Source organism: Oncorhynchus keta, unplaced genomic scaffold (genome assembly GCF_023373465.1).
Source record: "Oncorhynchus keta strain PuntledgeMale-10-30-2019 unplaced genomic scaffold, Oket_V2 Un_contig_1254_pilon_pilon, whole genome shotgun sequence".
NCBI classification, from domain to species: domain Eukaryota; kingdom Metazoa; phylum Chordata; class Actinopteri; order Salmoniformes; family Salmonidae; genus Oncorhynchus; species Oncorhynchus keta.
In genome coordinates this window covers 112,634-136,133 of record NW_026277910.1, presented here as the reverse complement: position 1 = coordinate 136,133, position 23,500 = coordinate 112,634, and the positions used below count along the sequence as shown (strand labels likewise).

At 42.3% G+C, this 23,500-nt stretch overlaps 2 protein-coding genes and 1 long non-coding RNA gene across 10 annotated transcripts in view; 2 read left to right on the top strand and 1 right to left on the bottom strand.

Moving 5' to 3' along the window:
- The window catches only part of LOC127917973 (complement factor D-like), a 35,446-nt gene that overhangs the window by 10,471 nt on the left and 1,475 nt on the right, over window positions 1–23,500 (bottom strand). For 2 of the 3 annotated variants that reach the window (XR_008098149.1, XM_052501130.1), the window contains exons 1-2: window positions 475–620; window positions 1–157 (exon numbers count right to left, since the gene is read on the bottom strand). Coding sequence is in view for 2 of the 3 variants with exons in the window: in XM_052501130.1 (XP_052357090.1) it covers window positions 1–157; window positions 475–532 (215 nt within the window). In the remaining variant the exon portion in view is untranslated. Of the gene's footprint in view, window positions 158–474; window positions 621–23,500 lie in introns of those variants that run through there. The other variant, XM_052501129.1, reaches the window with a different exon arrangement.
- Window positions 13,519–20,249, top strand: LOC118383623 (complement factor D). The gene is given in 7 exon segments (XM_052501131.1): window positions 13,519–13,591; window positions 13,909–13,982; window positions 13,984–14,063; window positions 16,306–16,447; window positions 16,733–16,993; window positions 19,758–19,845; window positions 20,027–20,249. Coding segments are annotated over 7 exon segments (765 nt in total). The 5' UTR covers window positions 13,519–13,533; the 3' UTR covers window positions 20,089–20,249.
- On the top strand, window positions 14,070–16,164 carry LOC127917976 (uncharacterized). 6 transcript variants are annotated; one of them, XR_008098160.1, is made up of 4 exons: window positions 14,070–14,588; window positions 14,661–15,452; window positions 15,597–15,668; window positions 15,813–16,164. It is a non-coding gene; the product is annotated as an uncharacterized LOC127917976 (long non-coding RNA). The 6 variants fall into 6 exon arrangements; XR_008098157.1 differs by having other exon boundaries at window positions 15,741–16,164; XR_008098163.1 differs by lacking the exon at window positions 15,597–15,668 and having other exon boundaries at window positions 14,661–15,308; window positions 15,741–16,164.

Genomic DNA, 23,500 nt, shown 5'->3' with positions numbered 1-23,500 from the left:
CCAGAGAGAAAGCAGTGTGCGGCGCTCATCACCCACTGATCGGCCACCAGAAACCCTCCGCACTCATGTTTCATCCTGCCGCCTTCGGCGACCTGCAGTGAGGCCATGTACGGACGGGAGTGGGCCTCCGCCTCTCGTCCACCGGTGATAGCATCACCTGAACATACGCCGCAGATAGAGAATCATAAATGTGGATCTAAACATGTCGACAGGTGCATAGATATCTGATCTGATAGCGTTTTAGGAGCAGGCTATTCTGTCCATAGAACATTAAAACAGAAATGGGACTAAGGGTTCATCTAAAAAGTATAATGGTAATTCATAGGCGACCAATTCATTCAAATGAATTCAAAAGAGTTTGCAGACAGATTTTGTTTGTTTGGCTTTGGAAATGCCAATAAACACCTGAAAGCAAGCAGTGTAGGTAATGATTTCTAATTGAGAAAAGCCAGTATTGTAGAATAATAAACTTACTGCATAAAAAGACAGCCAGCAGAGCAGCAGTCAGGAACAGCCTTCTCTCACAGCCCATTGTGTCAGTCTGTCTGGTTACAGTGTCTCTCAGAGCAGAGAACACACAGTATTATTCTGAACGCTGAAAGGGAGGAAATATATAAATCAGCCAAGTTGGCGCAGAGAGGTGAGGGGAGGACATGCCTCCAACATTCCCACAACTCCAACAGGAAAAACAGGGAGGGAGATTGTCAGTGTGGTGCAGGACAACAACCTCTCCCTCATCGTCAGCAAAACAATGGAGCTGATCGTGGACAACAGGAAACAGAGGGTCGAGCACACCCACATCTACATATTGGAGCAGGTCAAGATCTTCATGTTCCTCGGTGTCTACATCACTAAGTGCTAAACATGCTCAACACATTCTCATACAGTTGTGAAGAGCTACGTGAAGAGCTACGGCAATGCCTCTTCCCCCTCAGGAGACTGAAAAGATTTGGCATGGGTCCTCAGATCCTCTAAAAGTCCTACAGCTGCACCATCGAGAGCGTTTTGAATGGCTGCATCACCGCTTGGTACGGAAACTGCCTGGCATCTGACCGTAACGGGCTACAGAGGATAGTGCATAAGGCCCAGTACATCACCTGGGCTGAACTCCCTGCCATCCAGGACCTCTATACCAGGCGGTGTCAGAGGAAGGACCTAAAAATGGTAAAAGACAATAGCCAACCAAGTCATACACTGTTCTCTCTGCTTCCGCATGGCAAGTGGTACCGATGCACCAAGTCTAGAGCCAACAGGAACCTGAACATTTTCTACTCCCAGGACTTAAGACTGAACATCTTCTACCCCAAACCTAAAGACTGAACATCCTCTACCCCAAGCCTAAAGACTGAACATCTTCTACCCCAAGCCTAAAGACTGAACATCTTCTACCCCAAGCCTAAAGACTGAACATCTTCTACCCCCAAGCCTTAAGACTGAACATCTTCTACCCCAAGCCTTAAGACTGAACATCTTCTACTTCCAGGCCTTAAGACTGAACATCTTCTACCCCAAGCCTTAAGACTGAACATCTTCTTCTCCTAGAGGCCGTAAGACTGAACATCTTCTACTCCCAGGCCTTAAGACTGAACGTCTTCTACCCCAAGCCTTAAGACTGAACATCTTCTACCCCAAGCCTTAAGACTGAACATCTTCTACTCCCAGGCCTCAGACTGAACATCTTCTACTCCCAGGCCTCAGACTGAACATTTTCTACTCCCAGGCCTCAGACTGAACATCTTCTTCTCCTAGAGGCCTTAAGACTGAACATCTTCTACCCCAAGCCTTAAGACTGAACATCTTCTACTCCCAAGCCTTAAGACTGAACATCTTCTACCCCAAGCCTTAAGACTGAACATCTTCTACCCCAAGCCTTAAGACTGAACATCTTCTACTCCCAAGCCTTAAGCCTTGTGGTCCTTCTGTAGCTCAGTTGGTAGAGCATGGTGCTTGTAACGCCAGGGTAGTGGGTTCGATTCCCGGGACCACCCATACGTAGAATGTATGCACACATGACTGTAAGTCGCTTTGGATAAAAGCGTCTGCTAAATGGCATATATTATTATTATTATTATTAAGAATGAACATCTTCTACTTCCAGGCCTTAAGACAGAACATCTTCTACTCTAAAGGCCTTAAGACAGAACATCTTCTACTCCCAGGCCTTAAGACTGAACATCTTCTACCCCAAGCCTTAAGACTGAACATCTTCTACTCCCATGCCTTAAGACTGAACATCTTCTACTTCCAGGCCTTAAGACTGAACATCTTCTACCCCAAGCCTTAAGCATGCTAAACAACTCATCAAATGGCTACCTGGACTACCTACAATTACCTGGTACCCCTGCACCTCCACTCAGTACTGGTTCTCTCTGTATATAACCATGTTATTACCTGGTACTCCCTGTATATAACCATGTTATTACCTGGTACTCCCTGTATATAGCCATGTTATTACCTGGTACTTCTGGTATATAACCATGTTATTACCTGGTACTCCCTGTATATAACCATGTTATTACCTGGTACTCCTCGTATATAGCCATGTTATTACCTGGTACTCCCTGTATATAACCATGTTATTACCTGGTACTCCCTGTATATAACCATGTTATTACCTGGTACTCCCTGTATATAGTCATGTTATTACTTGGTACTCCCTGTATATAGCCATGTTATTACCTGGTACTCCCTGTATAGAGCCATGTTATTACCTGGTACTCCCTGTATATAGCCATGTTATTACCTGGTACTCCCTGTATATAACCATGTTATTACCTGGTACTTCTTGTATATAACCATGTTATTACCTGGTACTCCCTGTATATAACCATGTTATTACCTGGTACTCCCTGTATATAACCATGTTATTACCTGGTACTCCCTGTATATAGCCATGTTATTACCTGGTACTCCCTGTATATAACCATGTTATTACCTGGTACTCCCTGTATATAACCATGTTATTACCTGGTACTTCTTGTATATAACCATGTTATTACCTGGTACTCCCTGTATATAACCATGTTATTACCTGGTACTCCCTGTATATAACCATGTTATTACCTGGTACTCCCTGTATATAGCCATGTTATTACCTGGTACTCCCTGTATATAACCATGTTATTACCTGGTACTCCCTGTATATAACCATGTTATTACCTGGTACTCCTTGTATATAGCCATGTTATTACCTGGTACTCCCTGTATATAACCATGTTATTACCTGGCACCCCTGCACCTCCACTCAGTACTGGTACTCCCTGTATATAACCATGTCATTGCCTGGTACTCCCTGTATATAGCCATGTTATTACCTGGTACTCCCTGTATATAACCATGTTATTACCTGGTACCCCTGCACCTCCACTCAGTACTGGTTCTCTCTGTATATAACCATGTTATTACCTGGTACTCCCTGTATATAACCATGTTATTACCTGGTACTCCCTGTATATAACCATGTTATTACCTGGTACTCCCTGTATATAACCATGTTATTACCTGGTACTCCCTGTATATAACCATGTTATTACCTGGTACTCCTTGTATATAACCATGTTATTACCTGGTACTCCCTGTATATAACCATGTTATTACCTGGTACTCCCTGTATATAGCCATGTGATTACCTGGTACTCCCTGTATATAACCATGTCATTACCTGGTACTCCCTGTATATAACCATGTTATTACCTGGTACTTCCTGTATATAACCATGTTATTACCTGGTACTCCCTGTATATAGCCATGTGATTACCTGGTACTCCCTGTATATAACCATGTTATTACCTGGTACTCCCTGTATATAGCCATGTGATTACCTGGTACTCCCTGTATATAACCATGTGATTACCTGGTACTCCCTGTATATAACCATGTTATTACCTGGTACTCCCTGTATATAACCATGTTATTACCTGGTACTTCCTGAATATAACCATGTTATTACCTGGTACTCCCTGTATATAGCCATGTGATTACCTGGTACTCCCTGTATATAACCATGTTATTACCTGGTACTCCCTGTATATAACCATGTTATTACCTGGTACTCCCTGTATATAACCATGTTATTACCTGGTACTCCCTGTATATAGCCATGTTATTACCTGGTACTCCCTGTATATAGCCATGTTATTACCTGGTACTCCCTGTATATAACCATGTTATTACCTGGTACTCCCTGTATATAACTATGTTATTACTTGGTACTCCCTGTATAGAGCCATGTAATTACCTGGTACTCCCTGTATATAGCCATGTTATTACCTGGTACTCCCTGTATATAACCATGTTATTACCTGGTACTCCCTGTATATAACTATGTTATTACTTGGTACTCCCTGTATAGAGCCATGTAATTACCTGGTACTCCCTGTATATAACCATGTTATTACCTGGTACTTCTTGTATATAACCATGTTATTACCTGGTACTCCCTGTATATAGCCATGTTATTACCTGGTACTCCCTGTATATAACCATGTTATTACCTGGTACTCCCTGTATATAGCCATGTTATTACCTGGTACTCCCTGTATATAACCATGTTATTACCTGGTACTCCCTGTATATAACCATGTTATTACCTGGTACTTCTTGTATATAACCATGTTATTACCTGGTACTCCCTGTATATAACCATGTTATTACCTGGTACTCCCTGTATATAACCATGTTATTACCTGGTACTCCCTGTATATAGCCATGTTATTACCTGGTACTCCCTGTATATAACCATGTTATTACCTGGTACTCCCTGTATATAACCATGTTATTACCTGGTACTCCTTGTATATAGCCATGTTATTACCTGGTACTCCCTGTATATAACCATGTTATTACCTGGCACCCCTGCACCTCCACTCAGTACTGGTACTCCCTGTATATAACCATGTCATTGCCTGGTACTCCCTGTATATAGCCATGTTATTACCTGGTACTCCCTGTATATAACCATGTTATTACCTGGTACCCCTGCACCTCCACTCAGTACTGGTTCTCTCTGTATATAACCATGTTATTACCTGGTACTCCCTGTATATAACCATGTTATTACCTGGTACTCCCTGTATATAACCATGTTATTACCTGGTACTCCCTGTATATAACCATGTTATTACCTGGTACTCCCTGTATATAACCATGTTATTACCTGGTACTCCTTGTATATAACCATGTTATTACCTGGTACTCCCTGTATATAACCATGTTATTACCTGGTACTCCTGTATATAGCCATGTGATTACCTGGTACTCCCTGTATATAACCATGTCATTACCTGGTACTCCCTGTATATAACCATGTTATTACCTGGTACTTCCTGTATATAACCATGTTATTACCTGGTACTCCCTGTATATAGCCATGTGATTACCTGGTACTCCCTGTATATAACCATGTTATTACCTGGTACTCCCTGTATATAGCCATGTGATTACCTGGTACTCCCTGTATATAACCATGTTATTACCTGGTACTCCCTGTATATAACCATGTTATTACCTGGTACTTCCTGAATATAACCATGTTATTACCTGGTACTCCCTGTATATAGCCATGTGATTACCTGGTACTCCCTGTATATAACCATGTTATTACCTGGTACTCCCTGTATATAACCATGTTATTACCTGGTACTCCCTGTATATAACATGTGAAAAGGTGGTACATCTAACATGGGGTAGTTTGGTTCGAGGTGAAAAGGTGGTACATCCAGCATGGGGTAGTTTGGTTCGAGGTGAAAAGGTGGTACATCTAGCATGGGGTAGTTTGGTTCATGGTGAAATAGGTGGTACATCTAGCATGGGGTAGTTTGGTTCATGGTGAAAAGGTGGTACATCTAACATGGGGTAGTTTGGTTCGAGGTGAAAAGGTGGTACATCCAGCATGGGGTAGTTTGGTTCATGGTGAAAAGGTGGTACATCTAGCATGAGGTAGTTTGGTTCATGGTGAAATAGGTGGTACATCTAGCATGGGGTAGTTTGGTTCATAGTGAAAAGGTGGTACATCCAGCATGGGGTAGTTTGGTTCATGGTGAAAAGGTGGTACATCTAGCATGAGGTAGTTTGGTTCATGGTGAAATAGGTGGTACATCTAGCATGGGGTAGTTTGGTTCATGGTGAAATAGGTGGTACATCTAGCATGGGGTAGTTTGGTTCATAGTGAAAAGGTGGTACATCCAGCATGGGGTAGTTTGGTTCATGGTGAAAAGGTGGTACATCTAGCATGAGGTAGTTTGGTTCATGGTGAAAGGTGGTACATCTAGCATGGGGTAGTTTGGTTCATGGTGAAAAGGTGGTACATCTAGCATGGGGTAGTTTGGTTCATGGTGAAAAGGTGGTACATCTAGCATGAGGTAGTTTGGTTCATGGTGAAATGGTGGTACATCTAGCATGAGGTAGTTTGGTTCATGGTGAAATAGGTGGTACATCTAGCATGGGGTAGTTTGGTTCATAGTGAAAAGGTGGTACATCCAGCATGGGGTAGTTTGGTTCATGGTGAAAAGGTGGTACATCTAGCATGAGGTAGTTTGGTTCATGGTGAAATAGGTGGTACATCTAGCATGGGGTAGTTTGGTTCATGGTGAAATAGGTGGTACATCTAGCATGGGGTAGTTTGGTTCATAGTGAAAAGGTGGTACATCCAGCATGGGGTAGTTTGGTTCATGGTGAAAAGGTGGTACATCTAGCATGAGGTAGTTTGGTTCATGGTGAAAAGGTGGTACATCTAGCATGGGGTAGTTTGGTTCATGGTGAAAAGGTGGTATCCAGCATGGGGTAGTTTGGTTCATGGTGAAAAGGTGGTACATCCAGCATGGGGTAGTTTGGTTCATAGTGAAAAGGTGGTACATCTAGCATGGGGTAGTTTGGTTCATGGTGAAAATGTGGTACATCTAGCATGGGGTAGTTTGGTTCATGGTGAAAAGGTGGTACATCCAGCATGGGGTAGTTTGGTTCATAGTGAAAAGGTGGTACATCTAGCATGGGGTAGTTTGGTTCATAGTGAAAAGCTGGTACATCCAGCATGGGGTAGTTTGGTTCATAGTGAAAAGGTGGTACATCTAGCATGGGGTAGTTTGGTTCATGGTGAAACAGGTGTTATATCTAGCATGGGGTAGTTTGGTTCATGGTGAAAAGGTGGTACATCCAGCATGGGGTAGTTTGGTTCATGGTGAAAAGGTGGTACATCTAGCATGGGGTAGTTTGGTTCGAGGTGAAAAGGTGGTACATCTAGCATGGGGTAGTTTGGTTCATGGTGAAAAGGTGGTACATCTAGCATGGGGTAGTTTGGTTCGATGAAAAGGTGGTACATCTAGCATGGGGTAGTTTGGTTCATGGTGAAAAGGTGGTACATCCAGCATGGGGTAGTTTGGTTCATGGTGAAAAAGGTGGTACATCTAGCATGAGGTAGTTTGGTTCATGGTGAAATAGGTGGTACATCTAGCATGGGGTAGTTTGGTTCATGGTGAAATAGGTGGTACATCTAGCATGGGGTAGTTTGGTTCATAGTGAAAAGGTGGTACATCCAGCATGGGGTAGTTTGGTTCATGGTGAAAAGGTGGTACATCTAGCATGAGGTAGTTTGGTTCATGGTGAAAAGGTGGTACATCTAGCATGGGGTAGTTTGGTTCATGGTGAAAAGGTGGTACATCTAGCATGGGGTAGTTTGGTTCATGGTGAAAAGGTGGTACATCTAGCATGAGGTAGTTTGGTTCATGGTGAAATAGGTGGTACATCTAGCATGAGGTAGTTTGGTTCATGGTGAAATAGGTGGTACATCTAGCATGGGGTAGTTTGGTTCATAGTGAAAAGGTGGTACATCCAGCATGGGGTAGTTTGGTTCATGGTGAAAAGGTGGTACATCTAGCATGAGGTAGTTTGGTTCATGGTGAAATAGGTGGTACATCTAGCATGGGGTAGTTTGGTTCATGGTGAAATAGGTGGTATGGGGTAGTTTGGTTCATAGTGAAAAGGTGGTACATCCAGCATGGGGTAGTTTGGTTCATGGTGAAAAGGTGGTACATCTAGCATGAGGTAGTTTGGTTCATGGTGAAAAGGTGGTACATCTAGCATGGGGTAGTTTGGTTCATGGTGAAAAGGTGGTACATCCAGCATGGGGTAGTTTGGTTCATGGTGAAAAGGTGGTACATCCAGCATGGGGTAGTTTGGTTCATAGTGAAAGGTGGTACATCTAGCATGGGGTAGTTTGGTTCATGGTGAAAAGGTGGTACATCTAGCATGGGGTAGTTTGGTTCATGGTGAAAAGGTGGTACATCCAGCATGGGGTAGTTTGGTTCATAGTGAAAGGTGGTACATCTAGCATGGGGTAGTTTGTTCATAGTGAAAAGCTGGTACATCCAGCATGGGGTAGTTTGGTTCATAGTGAAAAGGTGGTACATCTAGCATGGGGTAGTTTGGTTCATGGTGAAACAGGTGTTATATCTAGCATCATGGTGAAAGGTGGTACATCCAGCATGGGGTAGTTTGGTTCATGGTGAAAAGGTGGTACATCTAGCATGGGGTAGTTTGGTTCGAGGTGAAAAGGTGGTACATCTAGCATGGGGTAGTTTGGTTCATGGTGAAAAGGTGGTACATCTAGCATGGGGTAGTTTGGTTCGAGGTGAAAAGGTGGTACATCTAGCATGGGGTAGTTTGGTTCATGGTGAAAAGGTGGTACATCTAGCATGGGGTAGTTTGGTTCATGGTGAAAAGGTGGTACATCTAGCATGAGGTAGTTTGGTTCATGGTGAAAAGGTGGTACATCTAGCATGAGGTAGTTTGGTTCATGGTGAAAAGGTGGTACATCTAGCATGGGGTAGTTTGGTTCATGGTGAAAAGGTGGTACATCTAGCATGGGGTAGTTTGGTTCATGGTGAAAAGGTGGTACATCTAGCATGAGGTAGTTTGGTTCATGGTGAAATAGGTGGTACATCTAGCATGAGGTAGTTTGGTTCATGGTGAAATAGGTGGTACATCTAGCATGGGGTAGTTTGGTTCAAGTGAAAAGGTGGTACATCCAGCATGGGGTAGTTTGGTTCATGGTGAAAAGGTGGTACATCTAGCATGAGGTAGTTTGGTTCATGGTGAAATAGGTGGTACATCTAGCATGGGGTAGTTTGGTTCATGGTGAAATAGGTGGTACATCTAGCATGGGGTAGTTTGGTTCATAGTGAAAAGGTGGTACATCCAGCATGGGGTAGTTTGGTTCATGGTGAAAAGGTGGTACATCTAGCATGAGGTAGTTTGGTTCATGGTGAAAAGGTGGTACATCTAGCATGGGGTAGTTTGGTTCAGTGAAAAGGTGGTACATCCAGCATGGGGTAGTTTGGTTCATGGTGAAAAGGTGGTACATCTGGGGTAGTTTGGTTCATAGTGGGTACATCTAGTGGGGTAGTTTGGTTCATGGTGAAAAGGTGGTACATCTAGCATGGGGTGTTTGGTTCAAAAAGGTGGTACATCCAGCATGGGGTAGTTTGGTTCATGGGTGGTAGTGGGGTTTTGGTTCATGGTGAAAAGGTGGTACATCTAGCATGAGGTAGTTTGGTTCATGGTGAAATAGGTGGTACATCTAGCATGAGGTAGTTTGGTTCATGGTGAAATAGGTGGTACATCTAGCATGGGGTAGTTTGGTTCATAGTGAAAAGGTGGTACATCCAGCATGGGGTAGTTTGGTTCATGGTGAAAAGGTGGTACATCTAGCATGAGGTAGTTTGGTTCATGGTGAAATAGGTGGTACATCTAGCATGGGGTAGTTTGGTTCATGGTGAAATAGGTGGTACATCTAGCATGGGGTAGTTTGGTTCATAGTGAAAAGGTGGTACATCCAGCATGGGGTAGTTTGGTTCATGGTGAAAAGGTGGTACATCTAGCATGAGGTAGTTTGGTTCATGGTGAAAAGGTGGTACATCTAGCATGGGGTAGTTTGGTTCATGGTGAAAAGGTGGTACATCCAGCATGGGGTAGTTTGGTTCATGGTGAAAAGGTGGTACATCCAGCATGGGGTAGTTTGGTTCATAGTGAAAAGGTGGTACATCTAGCATGGGGTAGTTTGGTTCATGGTGAAAAGGTGGTACATCTAGCATGGGGTAGTTTGGTTCATGGTGAAAGGTGGTACATCCAGCATGGGGTAGTTTGGTTCATAGTGAAAAGTGAAAAGGGGTAGTTTGGTTCACATCCAGCATGGGGTAGTTTGGTTCATAGTGAAAAGGTGGTACATCTAGCATGGGGTAGTTTGGTTCATGGTGAAACAGGTGTTATATCTAGCATGGGGTAGTTTGGTTCATGGTGAAAAGGTGGTACATCCAGCATGGGGTAGTTTGGTTCATGGTGAAAAGGTGGTACATCTAGCATGGGGTAGTTTGGTTCGAGGTGAAAAGGTGGTACATCTAGCATGGGGTAGTTTGGTTCATGGTGAAAAGGTGGTACATCTAGCATGGGGTAGTTTGGTTCGAGGTGAAAAGGTGGTACATCTAGCATGGGGTAGTTTGGTTCATGGTGAAAAGGTGGTACATCTAGCATGGGGTAGTTTGGTTCATGGTGAAAAGGTGGTACATCTAGCATGAGGTAGTTTGGTTCATGGTGAAAAGGTGGTACATCTAGCATGAGGTAGTTTGGTTCATGGTGAAAGGTGGTAAAGCATGGGGTAGTTTGGTTCATCATCTAGCATGGGGTAGTTTGGTTCATGGTGAAAGGTGGTACATCTAGCATGAGGTAGTTTGGTTCAAAATAGGTGGTACATCTAGCATGAGGTAGTTTGGTTCATGGTGAAAAGGTGGTACATCTAGCATGGGGTAGTTTGGTTCATAGTGAAAAGGTGGTACATCCAGCATGGGGTAGTTTGGTTCAGTTGGTACATCTAGCATGAGGTAGTTTGGTTCATGGTGAAATGGTGAAAATGGGGTAGTTTGGTTCATGGTGAAATAGGTGGTACATCTAGCATGGGGTAGTTTGGTTCATAGTGAAAAGGTGGTACATCCAGCATGGGGTAGTTTGGTTCATGGTGAAAAGGTGGTACATCTAGCATGAGGTAGTTTGGTTCATGGTGAAAAGGTGGTACATCTAGCATGGGGTAGTTTGGTTCATGGTGAAAAGGTGGTACATCCAGCATGGGGTAGTTTGGTTCATGGTGAAAAGGTGGTACATCCAGCATGGGGTAGTTTGGTTCATAGTGAAAAGGTGGTACATCTAGCATGGGGTAGTTTGGTTCATGGTGAAAAGGTGGTACATCTAGCATGGGGTAGTTTGGTTCATGGTGAAAAGGTGGTACATCCAGCATGGGGTAGTTTGGTTCATAGTGAAAAGGTGGTACATCTAGCATGGGGTAGTTTGGTTCATAGTGAAAAGCTGGTACATCCAGCATGGGGTAGTTTGGTTCATAGTGAAAAGGTGGTACATCTAGCATGGGGTAGTTTGGTTCATGGTGAAACAGGTGTTATATCTAGCATGGGGTAGTTTGGTTCATGGTGAAAAGGTGGTACATCCAGCATGGGGTAGTTTGGTTCATGGTGAAAAGGTGGTACATCTAGCATGGGGTAGTTTGGTTCGAGGTGAAAAGGTGGTACATCTAGCATGGGGTAGTTTGGTTCATAACATCTAGCATGGGGTAGTTTGGTTCGAGGTGAAAAGGTGGTACATCTAGCATGGGGTAGTTTGGTTCATGGTGAAAAGGTGGTACATCTAGCATGGGGTAGTTTGGTTCATGGTGAAAAGGTGGTACATCTAGCATGAGGTAGTTTGGTTCATGGTGAAAAGGTGGTACATCTAGCATGGGGTAGTTTGGTTCATGGTGAAAAGGTGGTACATCCAGCATGGGGTAGTTTGGTTCATGGTGAAAAGGTGGTACATCTAGCATGGGGTAGTTTGGTTCATGGTGAAAAGGTGGTACATCTAGCATGGGGTAGTTTGGTTCATAGTGAAAAGGTGGTACATCCAGCATGAGGTAGTTTGGTTCATGGTGAAAAGGTGGTACATCTAGCATGGGGTAGTTTGGTTCATAGTGAATAGGTGGTACATCTAGCATGGGGTAGTTTGGTTCATGGTGAAAAGGTGGTACATCTAGCATGGGGTAGTTTGGTTCATGGTGAAAAGGTGGTACATCTAGCATGGGGTAGTTTAGTTCATGGTGAAACAGGTGGTACATCTAGCATGGGGTAGTTTGGTTCATAGTGATAAGGTGGTACATCTAGCATGGGGTAGTTTGGTTCATAGTGAAAAGGTGGTACATCTAGCTTTTGGTAGTTTGGTTCATAGTGAAAAGGTGGTACATCTAGCATGGGGTAGTTTGGTTCGAGGTGAAAAGGTGGTACATCTAGCATGAGGTAGTTTGGTTCATGGTGAAAAGGTGGTACATCTAGCATGGGGTAGTTTGGTTCATGGTGAAAAGGTGCTACATCTAGCATGGGGTAGTTTGGTTCGAGCTGAAAAGGTGGTACATCTAGCATGAGGTAGTTTGGTTCATGGTGAAAAGGTGGTACATCTAGCATGGGGTAGTTTGGTTCATGGTGAAAAGGTGCTACATCTAGCATGGGGTAGTTTGGTTCATAGTGAATTCTCATGTTTATTGCATGCAGTCTAAATTATTAGGCTAAAGTGTATGTTGTTAGCCAAGCCAGTCATCTGTTGCAACATCAAAGTGCAGTTCATTGGTGGAATAAGACCATATTGAGTTTTGAGTTTACTGGCAGAAAGTATAGAAAACAGTCAGAGAACCTCCTTAAGAAATGGTCCTATTCATCTGTTTTTAATCTGTGTCATTAGGTTGGCTGAGTTTGCTGTTTTTAATCTGCATTTACGGGAAGGGTTCTTGTCGGTGTCTGTTTCCTCTCTCTCTTCAGTGTAAACTTTCAGCTCTAACAGATTACATGTGAGGCAGAGAGAAAACACTTGAGATGCATAATGAGTGCATATTTTAATTAAGATTAGGCCTTCTGTAGGCCTACAGTTTTTTTAACCTTTATTTAACTAGGCAGGTCAGACAATAACTCATTCTTATCTACAATGACGGCCTACCAGGGAACAGTGGGTTAACTGCCTTGTTCAGGGGCAGAACGACAGATTTTGACCTTGTCAGCTCTGGGATTCAACCTTGGAACCTTTCGGTTACTAGTCCAACACTGTAACCACTAGGTTACCTGCCGTAACACAGTGATCAGATTACTAACACAACATATTTCTATTTGATAATTGCAAAGATTATTGTATAACTGTATGAGATAGATAGACTGACAAATGGAACTATTTCTTAATTTCCATGTTTGACTCTTTGGTTTTACATTTGAGCAAAAAAAAGATGTTTAAAACGTAATGTACATGAAAATCTAGACACCTAATTCTAAAAGAGAAAGTGTGAGACGTGAGAACAATCTCCCTCCCTGTTTTTCCTGTTGGAGTTGTGGGAATGTTGGAGGCATGTCCTCCCCTCACCTCTCTGCGCCAACTTGGCTGATTTATATATTTCCTCCCTTTCAGCGTTCAGAATAATACTGTGTGTTCTCTGCTCTGAGAGACACTGTAACCAGACAGACTGACACAATGGGCTGTGAGAGAAGGCTGTTCCTGACTGCTGCTCTGCTGGCTGTCTTTTTATGCAGTAAGTTTATTATTCTACAATACTGGCTTTTCTCAATTAGAAATCATTACCTACACTGCTTGCTTTCAGGTGTTTATTGGCATTTCCAAAGCCAAACAAACAAAATCTGTCTGCAAACTCTTTTGAATTCATTTGAATGAATTGGTCGCCTATGAATTACCATTATACTTTTTAGATGAACCCTTAGTCCCATTTCTGTTTTAATGTTCTATGGACAGAATAGCCTGCTCCTAAAACGCTATCAGATCAGATATCTATGCACCTGTCGACATGTTTAGATCCACATTTATGATTCTCTATCTGCGGCGTATGTTCAGGTGATGCTATCACCGGTGGACGAGAGGCGGAGGCCCACTCCCGTCCGTACATGGCCTCACTGCAGGTCGCCGAAGGCGGGGATGAAACATGAGTGCGGAGGGTTTCTGGTGGCCGATCAGTGGGTGATGAGCGCCGCACACTGCTTTCTCTCTGGGTGAGTTCTCCTGTAGTGTAGGTTCTCATGTTTCTACCGTAGCGGTATTATAGGAACATGCTTTCTCTCTGGGTGAGTTCTCCTGTAGTGTAGGTTCTCATGTTTCTACCGTAGCGGTATTATAGGAACATGCTTTCTCTCTGGGTGAGTTCTCCTGTAGTGTAGGTTCTCATGTTTCTACCGTAGCGGTATTATAGGAACATGCTTTCTCTCTGGGTGAGTTCTCCTGTAGTGTAGGTTCTCATGTTTCTACCGTAGCGGTATTATAGGAACATGCTTTCTCTCTGGGTGAGTTCTCCTGTAGTGTAGGTTCTCATGTTTCTACCGTAGCGGTATTATAGGAACATGCTTTCTCTCTGGGTGAGTTCTCCTGTAGTGTAGGTTCTCATGTTTCTACCGTAGCGGTATTATAGGAACATGCTTTCTCTCTGGGTGAGTTCTCCTGTAGTGTAGGTTCTCATGTTTCTACCGTAGCGGTATTATAGGAACATGCTTTCTCTCTGGGTGAGTTCTCCTGTAGTGTAGGTTCTCATGTTTCTACCGTAGTGGTATTATAGGAACATGCTTTCTCTCTGGGTGAGTTCTCCTGTAGTGTAGGTTCTCATGTTTCTACCGTAGCGGTATTATAGGAACATGCTTTCTCTCTGGGTGAGTTCTCCTGTAGTGTAGGTTCTCATGTTTCTACCGTAGCGGTATTATAGGAACATGCTTTCTCTCTGGGTGAGTTCTCCTGTAGTGTAGGTTCTCATGTTTCTACCGTAGCGGTATTATAGGAACATGCTTTCTCTCTGGGTGAGTTCTCCTGTAGTGTAGGTTCTCATGTTTCTACCGTAGCGGTATTATAGGAACATGCTTTCTCTCTGGGTGAGTTCTCCTGTAGTGTAGGTTCTCATGTTTCTACCGTAGCGGTATTATAGGAACATGCTTTCTCTCTGGGTGAGTTCTCCTGTAGTGTAGGTTCTCATGTTTCTACCGTAGCGGTATTATAGGAACATGCTTTCTCTCTGGGTGAGTTCTCCTGTAGTGTAGGTTCTCATGTTTCTACCGTAGCGGTATTATAGGAACATGCTTTCTCTCTGGGTGAGTTCTCCTGTAGTGTAGGTTCTCATGTTTCTACCGTAGCGGTATTATAGGAACATGCTTTCTCTCTGGGTGAGTTCTCCTGTAGTGTAGGTTCTCATGTTTCTACCGTAGCGGTATTATAGGAACATGCTTTCTCTCTGGGTGAGTTCTCCTGTAGTGTAGGTTCTCATGTTTCTACCGTAGCGGTATTATAGGAACATGCTTTCTCTCTGGGTGAGTTCTCCTGTAGTGTAGGTTCTCATGTTTCTACCGTAGCGGTATTATAGGAACATGCTTTCTCTCTGGGTGAGTTCTCCTGTAGTGTAGGTTCTCATGTTTCTACCGTAGTGGTATTATAGGAACATGCTTTCTCTCTGGGTGAGTTCTCCTGTAGTGTAGGTTCTCATGTTTCTACCGTAGTGGTATTATAGGAACATGCTTTCTCTCTGGGTGAGTTCTCCTGTAGTGTAGGTTCTCATGTTTCTACCGTAGCGGTATTATAGGAACATGCTTTCTCTCTGGGTGAGTTCTCCTGTAGTGTAGGTTCTCATGTTTCTACCGTAGTGGTATTATAGGAACATGCTTTCTCTCTGGGTGAGTTCTCCTGTAGTGTAGGTTCTCATGTTTCTACCGTAGCTGTATTATAGGAACATGCTTTCTCTCTGGGTGAGTTCTCCTGTAGTGTAGGTTCTCATGTTTCTACCGTAGCGGTATTATAGGAACATGCTTTCTCTCTGGGTGAGTTCTCCTGTAGTGTAGGTTCTCATGTTTCTACCGTAGCTGTATTATAGGAACATGCTTTCTCTCTGGGTGAGTTCTCCTGTAGTGTAGGTTCTCATGTTTCTACCGTAGCGGTATTATAGGAACATTTTACAGTAGTACGAGTTCACTGTATATGCACAATTACAGGAAATGGACAATTGGAAAGTAAAATGATGCTCAGATTGTTCCATCAAACTGATGTATAAATTATATTAACTACATTTTGCAGCACATTATTAATTTGGCGACGTATTTAACATGTTTGTGAAGATGATGAAGATGATGATGATGATGATGATGATGATGATGATGATGATGATGATGAAATGATTCACTGCTCAGAGCATCATGTGTTGTCGTCATCGTCATTATGTTGTTGTAACTGATCTTTGTTTGTGCTGTTTGTTTTGATTGACAGGTCAGAAGGGAGGAAGGTGGTCCTAGGAGCTCACTCTCTGAGCGAACCGGAGGATTCTAAACAAACCTTTGACATTGTTCAAGTGTTCAGTCACCCTGATTTCAGCATCTCTAACTATGATAATGACATTGCTTTGGTCAAGGTAAGTCACACACCAGTCTTGTCTCTCTCTCTCCTCTGTGTCAGTCCCCTTTAACTGCCAGGTCAATTCAACCCAAGTTCAACAGTTTATGTATATGGTTTGAAGACACCCTTATGGTTTGCCTCCATTTTGGCATCCTATTACGGTCATTGTGCACTACCTTTGACCACTTTGACTCCTTTTTTGGTCAGAAGTAGTGCACTATGTAGGAAGTAGGGTGCCAGTTGGGACATACTCTACACATTCTCTTGCCTCTGAGCAAGAAATCTACTCTGTGATTGGCAGCTGGACCGGCCAATCATTGCCAGTGATGCAGTAAAGTCCCTGAAGTTCCAGAAGGACGATGGGGCTGACCCCGCCACGGAACAGGAGGTCAACACGGCGGGGTGGGGGTCACTGAACAACCTGGGGTCACGTCCTGACAAGCTACAGGAACTGGTCATCGCTGTGATGAACCGTGTTCGATGCGGCCGCAGTGACTACTATGGCAGGAAGTTCACCAAAAACATGCTGTGTGCGGCCAGCAAACAGAGTGACACCTGTGATGTAAGTCTACCACAAAATAATCTGTAAAATAATGTAGACTATAAAAAATAAGTCCACCAGATCTTCAATATTGTCTACATCCTCCATTTGAATTAATATGTCTACATGTTCATTCACTTTTACACGTCTACATCTGCCATTTATATTCATATGTCAAATCAAATCAAATGTACTTATATAGCCCTTCTTACATTAGCTGATATCTCAAAGTGCTCTACAGAAACCCAGCCTAAAACCCCAAACAGGAAGCAATGCAGGTGTAGAAGCACGGTGGCGAGGAAAAACTCCCTAGAAAGGCCAAAACCTAGGAAGAAACCTAGAGAGGAACCAGGCTCTGAGGGGTGGCCAGTCCTCTTCTGGCTACGCGGGGTGGATATTATAAACCTAGAGAAGAACCAGGCTCTGAGGGGTGGCCAGTCCTCTTCTGGCTACGCGGGGTGGAGATTATAAACCTAGAGAGGAACCAGGCTCTGAGGGGTGGCCAGTCCTCTTCTGGCTACGCGGGGTGGAGATTATAAACCTAGAGAGGAACCAGGCTCTGAGGGGTGGCCAGTCCTCTTCTGGCTACGCGGGGTGGAGATTATAACAGAACATGGCCAAAATGTTCAACTGTTCATAAATGACCAGCAGGGTCAAATAATTGGGGACAACAAGGAGCTGGGGACAACAAGGAGTCATCATGCCAGGTAGTCCTGAGTCATGGTCCAAGGGCTCAGGTCCCCGAGAGAGAGAGAGAGAGAGAGAGAGAGAGAGAGAGAGAGAGAGAGAGAGAGAGAGAGAGAGAGAGAGAACAGAGAGAGAGAGAGAGAGAGAGAGAGAGAGAAAGAGAGAGAGAGAGAGAGAGACTTAAATTCAAACGGGACACTGGAGAAATACTCCAGGTATAACAGACTGACCCAAGCCCCCCGACACATAAACTACTGCAGGGTGAATACCGGAGACTGAGACAGGATGTCGATATGTGAACTTCACAATAATATGTCTAAATCTACCATTTACTTGAATGTGTCTACATCTATTTACATTAATATGTCTACATCTATTTACATTAATATGTCTACATATTCTATTTACATTAATATGTCTACATCTATTTACATTAATATGTCTACATCTATTTACATTAATATGTCTACATATATTTACATTAATATGTCTACTTCTATTTTCATTAATATGTCTACATCTATTTACATTAATATGTCTACATCTATTTACATTAATATGTCTACATCTATTTACATTAATACGTCTACTTCTATTTACATTAATATGTCTAAATCTATTTACATTAATATGTCTAAATCTATTTACATTAATATGTCTACATCTATTTACATTAATATGTCTACATCTATTTACATTAATATGTCTACATCTATTTTCATTAATATGTCTAAATCTATTTACATTAATATGTCTACATCTATTTACATTAATATGTCTACATCTATTTACATTAATATGTCTACATCTATTTACATTAATATGTCTACATCTATTTACATTAATATGTCTACATCTATTTACATGAACATGTCTACATCTATTTACATTAATATGTCTAAATCTATTTACATTAATATGTCTACATCTATTTACATTAATATGTCTACATCTATTTACATTAATATGTCTACACCTTCTATTTACATGAACATGTCTACATCTATTTACATTAATATGTCTACATCTATTTACATTAATATGTCTACATCTATTTACATTAATATGTCTGCATCTATTTACATGAATATGTCTCCACCTTCTATTTACATTAACATGTCTACATCTATTTACATTAATACGTCTACATCTATTTACATTAATATGTCTACATCTATTTACATTAATATGTCTACATCTTCTATTTACATTAATATGTCTACATCTATTTACATTAATATGTCTACATCTATTTACATTAATATGTCTACATCTTCTATTTACATTAATATGTCTACATCTATTTACATTAATATGTCTACATCTTCTATTTACATTAATATGTCTACATCTATTTACATTAATATGTCTACATCTTCTATTTACATTAATATGTCTACATCTTCGCAATTACATTAATGAGTGTAAATCTTCCATTTAAATTAAATTGAATAAATCTTCCATTTACATTAATATGTCTCGATCTTCCATTTAAATTAATTTGAATAAATCTTCTATTTACATAATATGTCTAGATCTTCCATTTAAATTAGAATAATTACTCCATTTACATAATATGTCTAGATCTTCCATTTAAATTAATTTGAATAAATCTACCATTTACATAATATGTCTAGATCTCCCATTTAAATTATTTGAATAAATCTACCATTTACATAATATGTCTAGATCCTCCATTTAAATAATTTGAATAAATCCTCCAATTATATTAATATGTCTACATCCTCCATTTAAATAAATATGTCTAAATCTTCCATTGATAAATTCCTGATGATGTATAGATAGACAGAAATAACCAATATCCCTCAACATTTTCTACTTTCATTTATAATTGGCTCATTCATTCCCCCTCCTCTCCCCTGTAACTATTTCTCAGGTCAATGCTGAAAATGAGAATGTGTTCTAAGTGGACGAAAGTCGGCAAATATGGGTTCAATTAAATATATATGTAATGACAGAAATAACCTTTAGATTTCTGAGGAACCTATTAAATGGGTGTGTGTGTTCGTGTGTGTGTGTGTGTGTGTGTGTGTGTGTGTGTGTGTGTGTGTGTGTGTGTGTGTGTGTGATCCCGCAGGGTGATTCTGGAGGTCCTCTCCTGTATAATGGTGTAGCAGTTGGGATCACTTCAAATGGAGGGAAGAAGTGTGGATCCAGCAAGAAGCCTGGTTTATACACAACCATCTCCCACTACAGCCAGTCCTCTCAATAGAAGCCTGTATACACAACCATCTCCCACTACAGCCAGTGGATAGACAAGACCATGACTCAATAGAAGGATCACCATCTCCCACTACAGCCAGTGGATAGACAAGACCATGACTCAAGCCTGGTGGATCCAGAAGCCTGGTTTATACACAACCATCTCCCACTACAGCCAGTGGATAGACAAGACCATGACTCAATAGAAGCCTGGTTTATACACAACCATCTCCCACTACAGCCAGTGGATAGACAAGACCATGACTCAATAGAAGCCTGGTTTATACACAACCATCTCCCACTACAGCCAGTGGATAGACAAGACCATGACTCAATAGAAGCCTGGTTTATACACAACCATCTCCAATAGAAGCATACTCTCCCACAGCCAGTGGATAGACAAGACCATGACTCAATAGAAGCCTGGTTTATACACAACCATCTCCCACTACAGCCAGTGGATAGACAAGACCACGACTCAATAGAAGCCTGGTTTATACACAACCATCTCCCACTACAGCCAGTGGATAGACAAGACCATGACTCAATAGAAGCCTGGTTTATACACTCAATAGAAGCCTGGTTTATCTCCCACTACAGCCAGTGGATAGACAAGACCAATAGAAGAATGTTGTGTCCCAAATATATTCCATATGTAGTGCACTAATTTTGACAAGGCCTCATAGGACCATAGCTTAGTAACATAGTAAAACAATATTAATTATATTATACCACTTTATGAAACATATAATCATTCCTTATGTAAAAATCACCCAAATAAACCATATGCATGAATCAATGAAGTCATTGTAGTTTTGGGTAAATGTTTCAATCTTACATGTTTTTGGCAAATATACTGTGAAAAGTTCAAACATTTTGTGACATATGTAACCAGAATTAAAACCATGCATACATTATGTTTTTGTTTAGTTTTTTTATTTCACCTTTATTTAACCAGGTAGGCTAGTTCAAATCAAATCAAATCAAATCCATTTTTATTTGTCACATACACATGGTTAGCAGATGTTAGTGCGAGTGTAGCGAAATGCTTGTGCTTCTAGTTCCGACAATGCAGTAATAACCAACAAGTAATCTAGCTAACAATTCCAAAACTACTACCTTATAGACACAAGTGTAAAGTGATAAAGAATATGTACATAAAGATATATGAATGAGTGATGGTACAGAGCAGCATAGGCAAGATACAGTAGATGGTATTGAGTGCAGTATATACATATGAGATGAGTATGTAAACAAAGTGGCATAGTTAAAGTGGCTAGTGATACATGTATTAAATAAGGATGCAGTAGATGATAGAGTACAGTATATACGTATACATATGAGATGAATAATGTAGGGTATGTAAACATTATATTAGGTAGCATTGTTTAAAGTGGCTAGTGATATATTTTACATCATTTTCCATCAATTCCCATTATTAAAGGGGCTGGAGTTGAGTCAGTGTGTTGGCAGCAGCCACTCAATGTTAGTGGTGGCTGTTTAACAGTCTGATGGCCTTGAGATAGAAGCTGTTTTTCAGTCTCTCAGTCCCAGCTTTGATGCACCTGTACTGACCTCGCCTTCTGGATGATAGCGGGGTGAACAGGCAGTGGCTCGGGTGGTTGCTGTCCTTGATGATCTTTATGGCCTTCCTGTGACATCGGGTGGTGTAGGTGTCCTGGAGGGCAGGTAGTTTGCCCCCGGTGATGCGTTGTGCAGACCTCACTACCCTCTGGAGAGCCTTACGGTTGTGGGCGGAGCAGTTGCCGTACCAGGCGGTGATACAGCCCGACAGGATGCTCTCAATTGTGCAGCTGTAGTTTGTCTGTGATGTGTACGCCGAGGAACTTAAAACTTACTACCCTCTCCACTACTGTTCCATCAATGTGGATAGGGGGGTGTTCCCTCTGCTGTTTCCTGAAGTCCACAATCATCTCCTTAGTTTTGTTGACGTTGAGTGTGAGATTATTTTCCTGACACCACACTCCGAGGGCCCTCACCTCCTCCCTGTAGGCCGTCTCGTCGTTGTTGGTAATCAAGCCTACCACTGTTGTGTCGTCCGCAAACTTGATGATTGAGTTGGAGGCGTGCGTGGCCACGCAGTCGTGGGTGAACAGGGAGTACAGGAGAGGGCTCAGAACGCACCCTTGTGTGGCCCAAGTGTTGAGGATCAGCGGGGTGGAGATGTTGTTGCCTAACCTCACCACCTGGGGGTGGCCCGTCAGGAAGTCCAGTACCCAGTTGCACAGGGCGGGGTCGAGACCCAGGGTCTCGAGCTTGATGACGAGCTTGGAGGGCACTATGGTGTTAAATGCCAAGCTGTAGTCGATGAACAGCATTCTCACATAGGTATTCCTCTTGTCCAGATGGGTTAGGGCAGTGTGCAGTGTGGTTGAGATTGCATCGTCTGTGGACCGATTTGGGCGGTAAGCAAATTGGAGTGGGTCTCAGGTGTCAGGTAGGGTGGAGGTGATATGATCCTTGACGAGTCTCTCAAAGCAGTAGTCGTAAAAATAAAGGTAAAATTTTAAAAAACTAAAAAAACAACGAGAATGTGCAAATTTCTGTTTGACAAAGCTAGCCTTAGCTTTCCTAACTGCCTGTGTATATTGGTTCCTAACTTCCCTGAAAAGTTGCAAATCACAGGGGCTATTCGATGCTAATGCAGAATCCCACAGGATGTTTTTGTGCTGGTCAAGGGCAGACAGGTCTGGAGTGAACCAAGGACTATATCTATTCCTAGGTTAAAAAACATTTATGGGGCATGGTTATTTAAGATGGTGAGGAAGGCACTTTTAAAGAATAGCCAGGCATCATTTACTTACGGGATGAGGTCAATGTTATTCCAGGATACCCCGGCCAGGTCGATTAGAAAGGCCTGCTCGCAGAAGTGTTTTAGGGAGCGTGACAGATTGGGAGTTGTACCTGGTAGGTTCATTGATAATTTGTGTGAGATTGAGGGCATCAAGCTTGGATTGTAGGATGGCCGGGGTGTTCACTAAGCATGTCCCAGTTTAGGTCACCTAGTAGCACGAGCTCAGAAGATAGATGGGGGGCAATCAATTCACATATGGTATCGAGGGTACAGCTGGGGCAGAGGGGGGTCTATAGCAAGCGGCAACAGTGAGTGACTTGTTTCTGGAAAGGTGCATTTTTAGAAGTAGAAGCTCGAATTGTTTGGGCACAGACCTGGATAGTGTGACAGAACGCTGCAGGCTATCTCTGCAGTAGATTGCAACACCGCCCCCTTTGGCCGTTCTATCTTGGCGGACAATGTTATAGTTAGCGATGGAGATTTCAGGGTTTTTGGTGGTTTTCCTAAGCCAGGATTCAGACACGGCTAAGACATCCTCCACTCTTCTAGTCTCCTCTTTGGCTAAAGCAGTGAGTAAAACAAACTTAGGGAGTAAGCTTCTAATGTTTACAAACCAAGGCTTTTACGGTTAAGGAAGTCAACAAATGTGAGCACCTGGGGAGTGGGAGTGGAGCTAGGCAATGGGGTAAATCTGTTTTTGCCTCTTTGTGCGGTGACGTCGATTGACCAGTGTTGGATTAGTAGTTCCAAGTAGCTTAAGGTAGCTAGCAGGCCACCTTTTCACCATGAACCAAACTACCCCA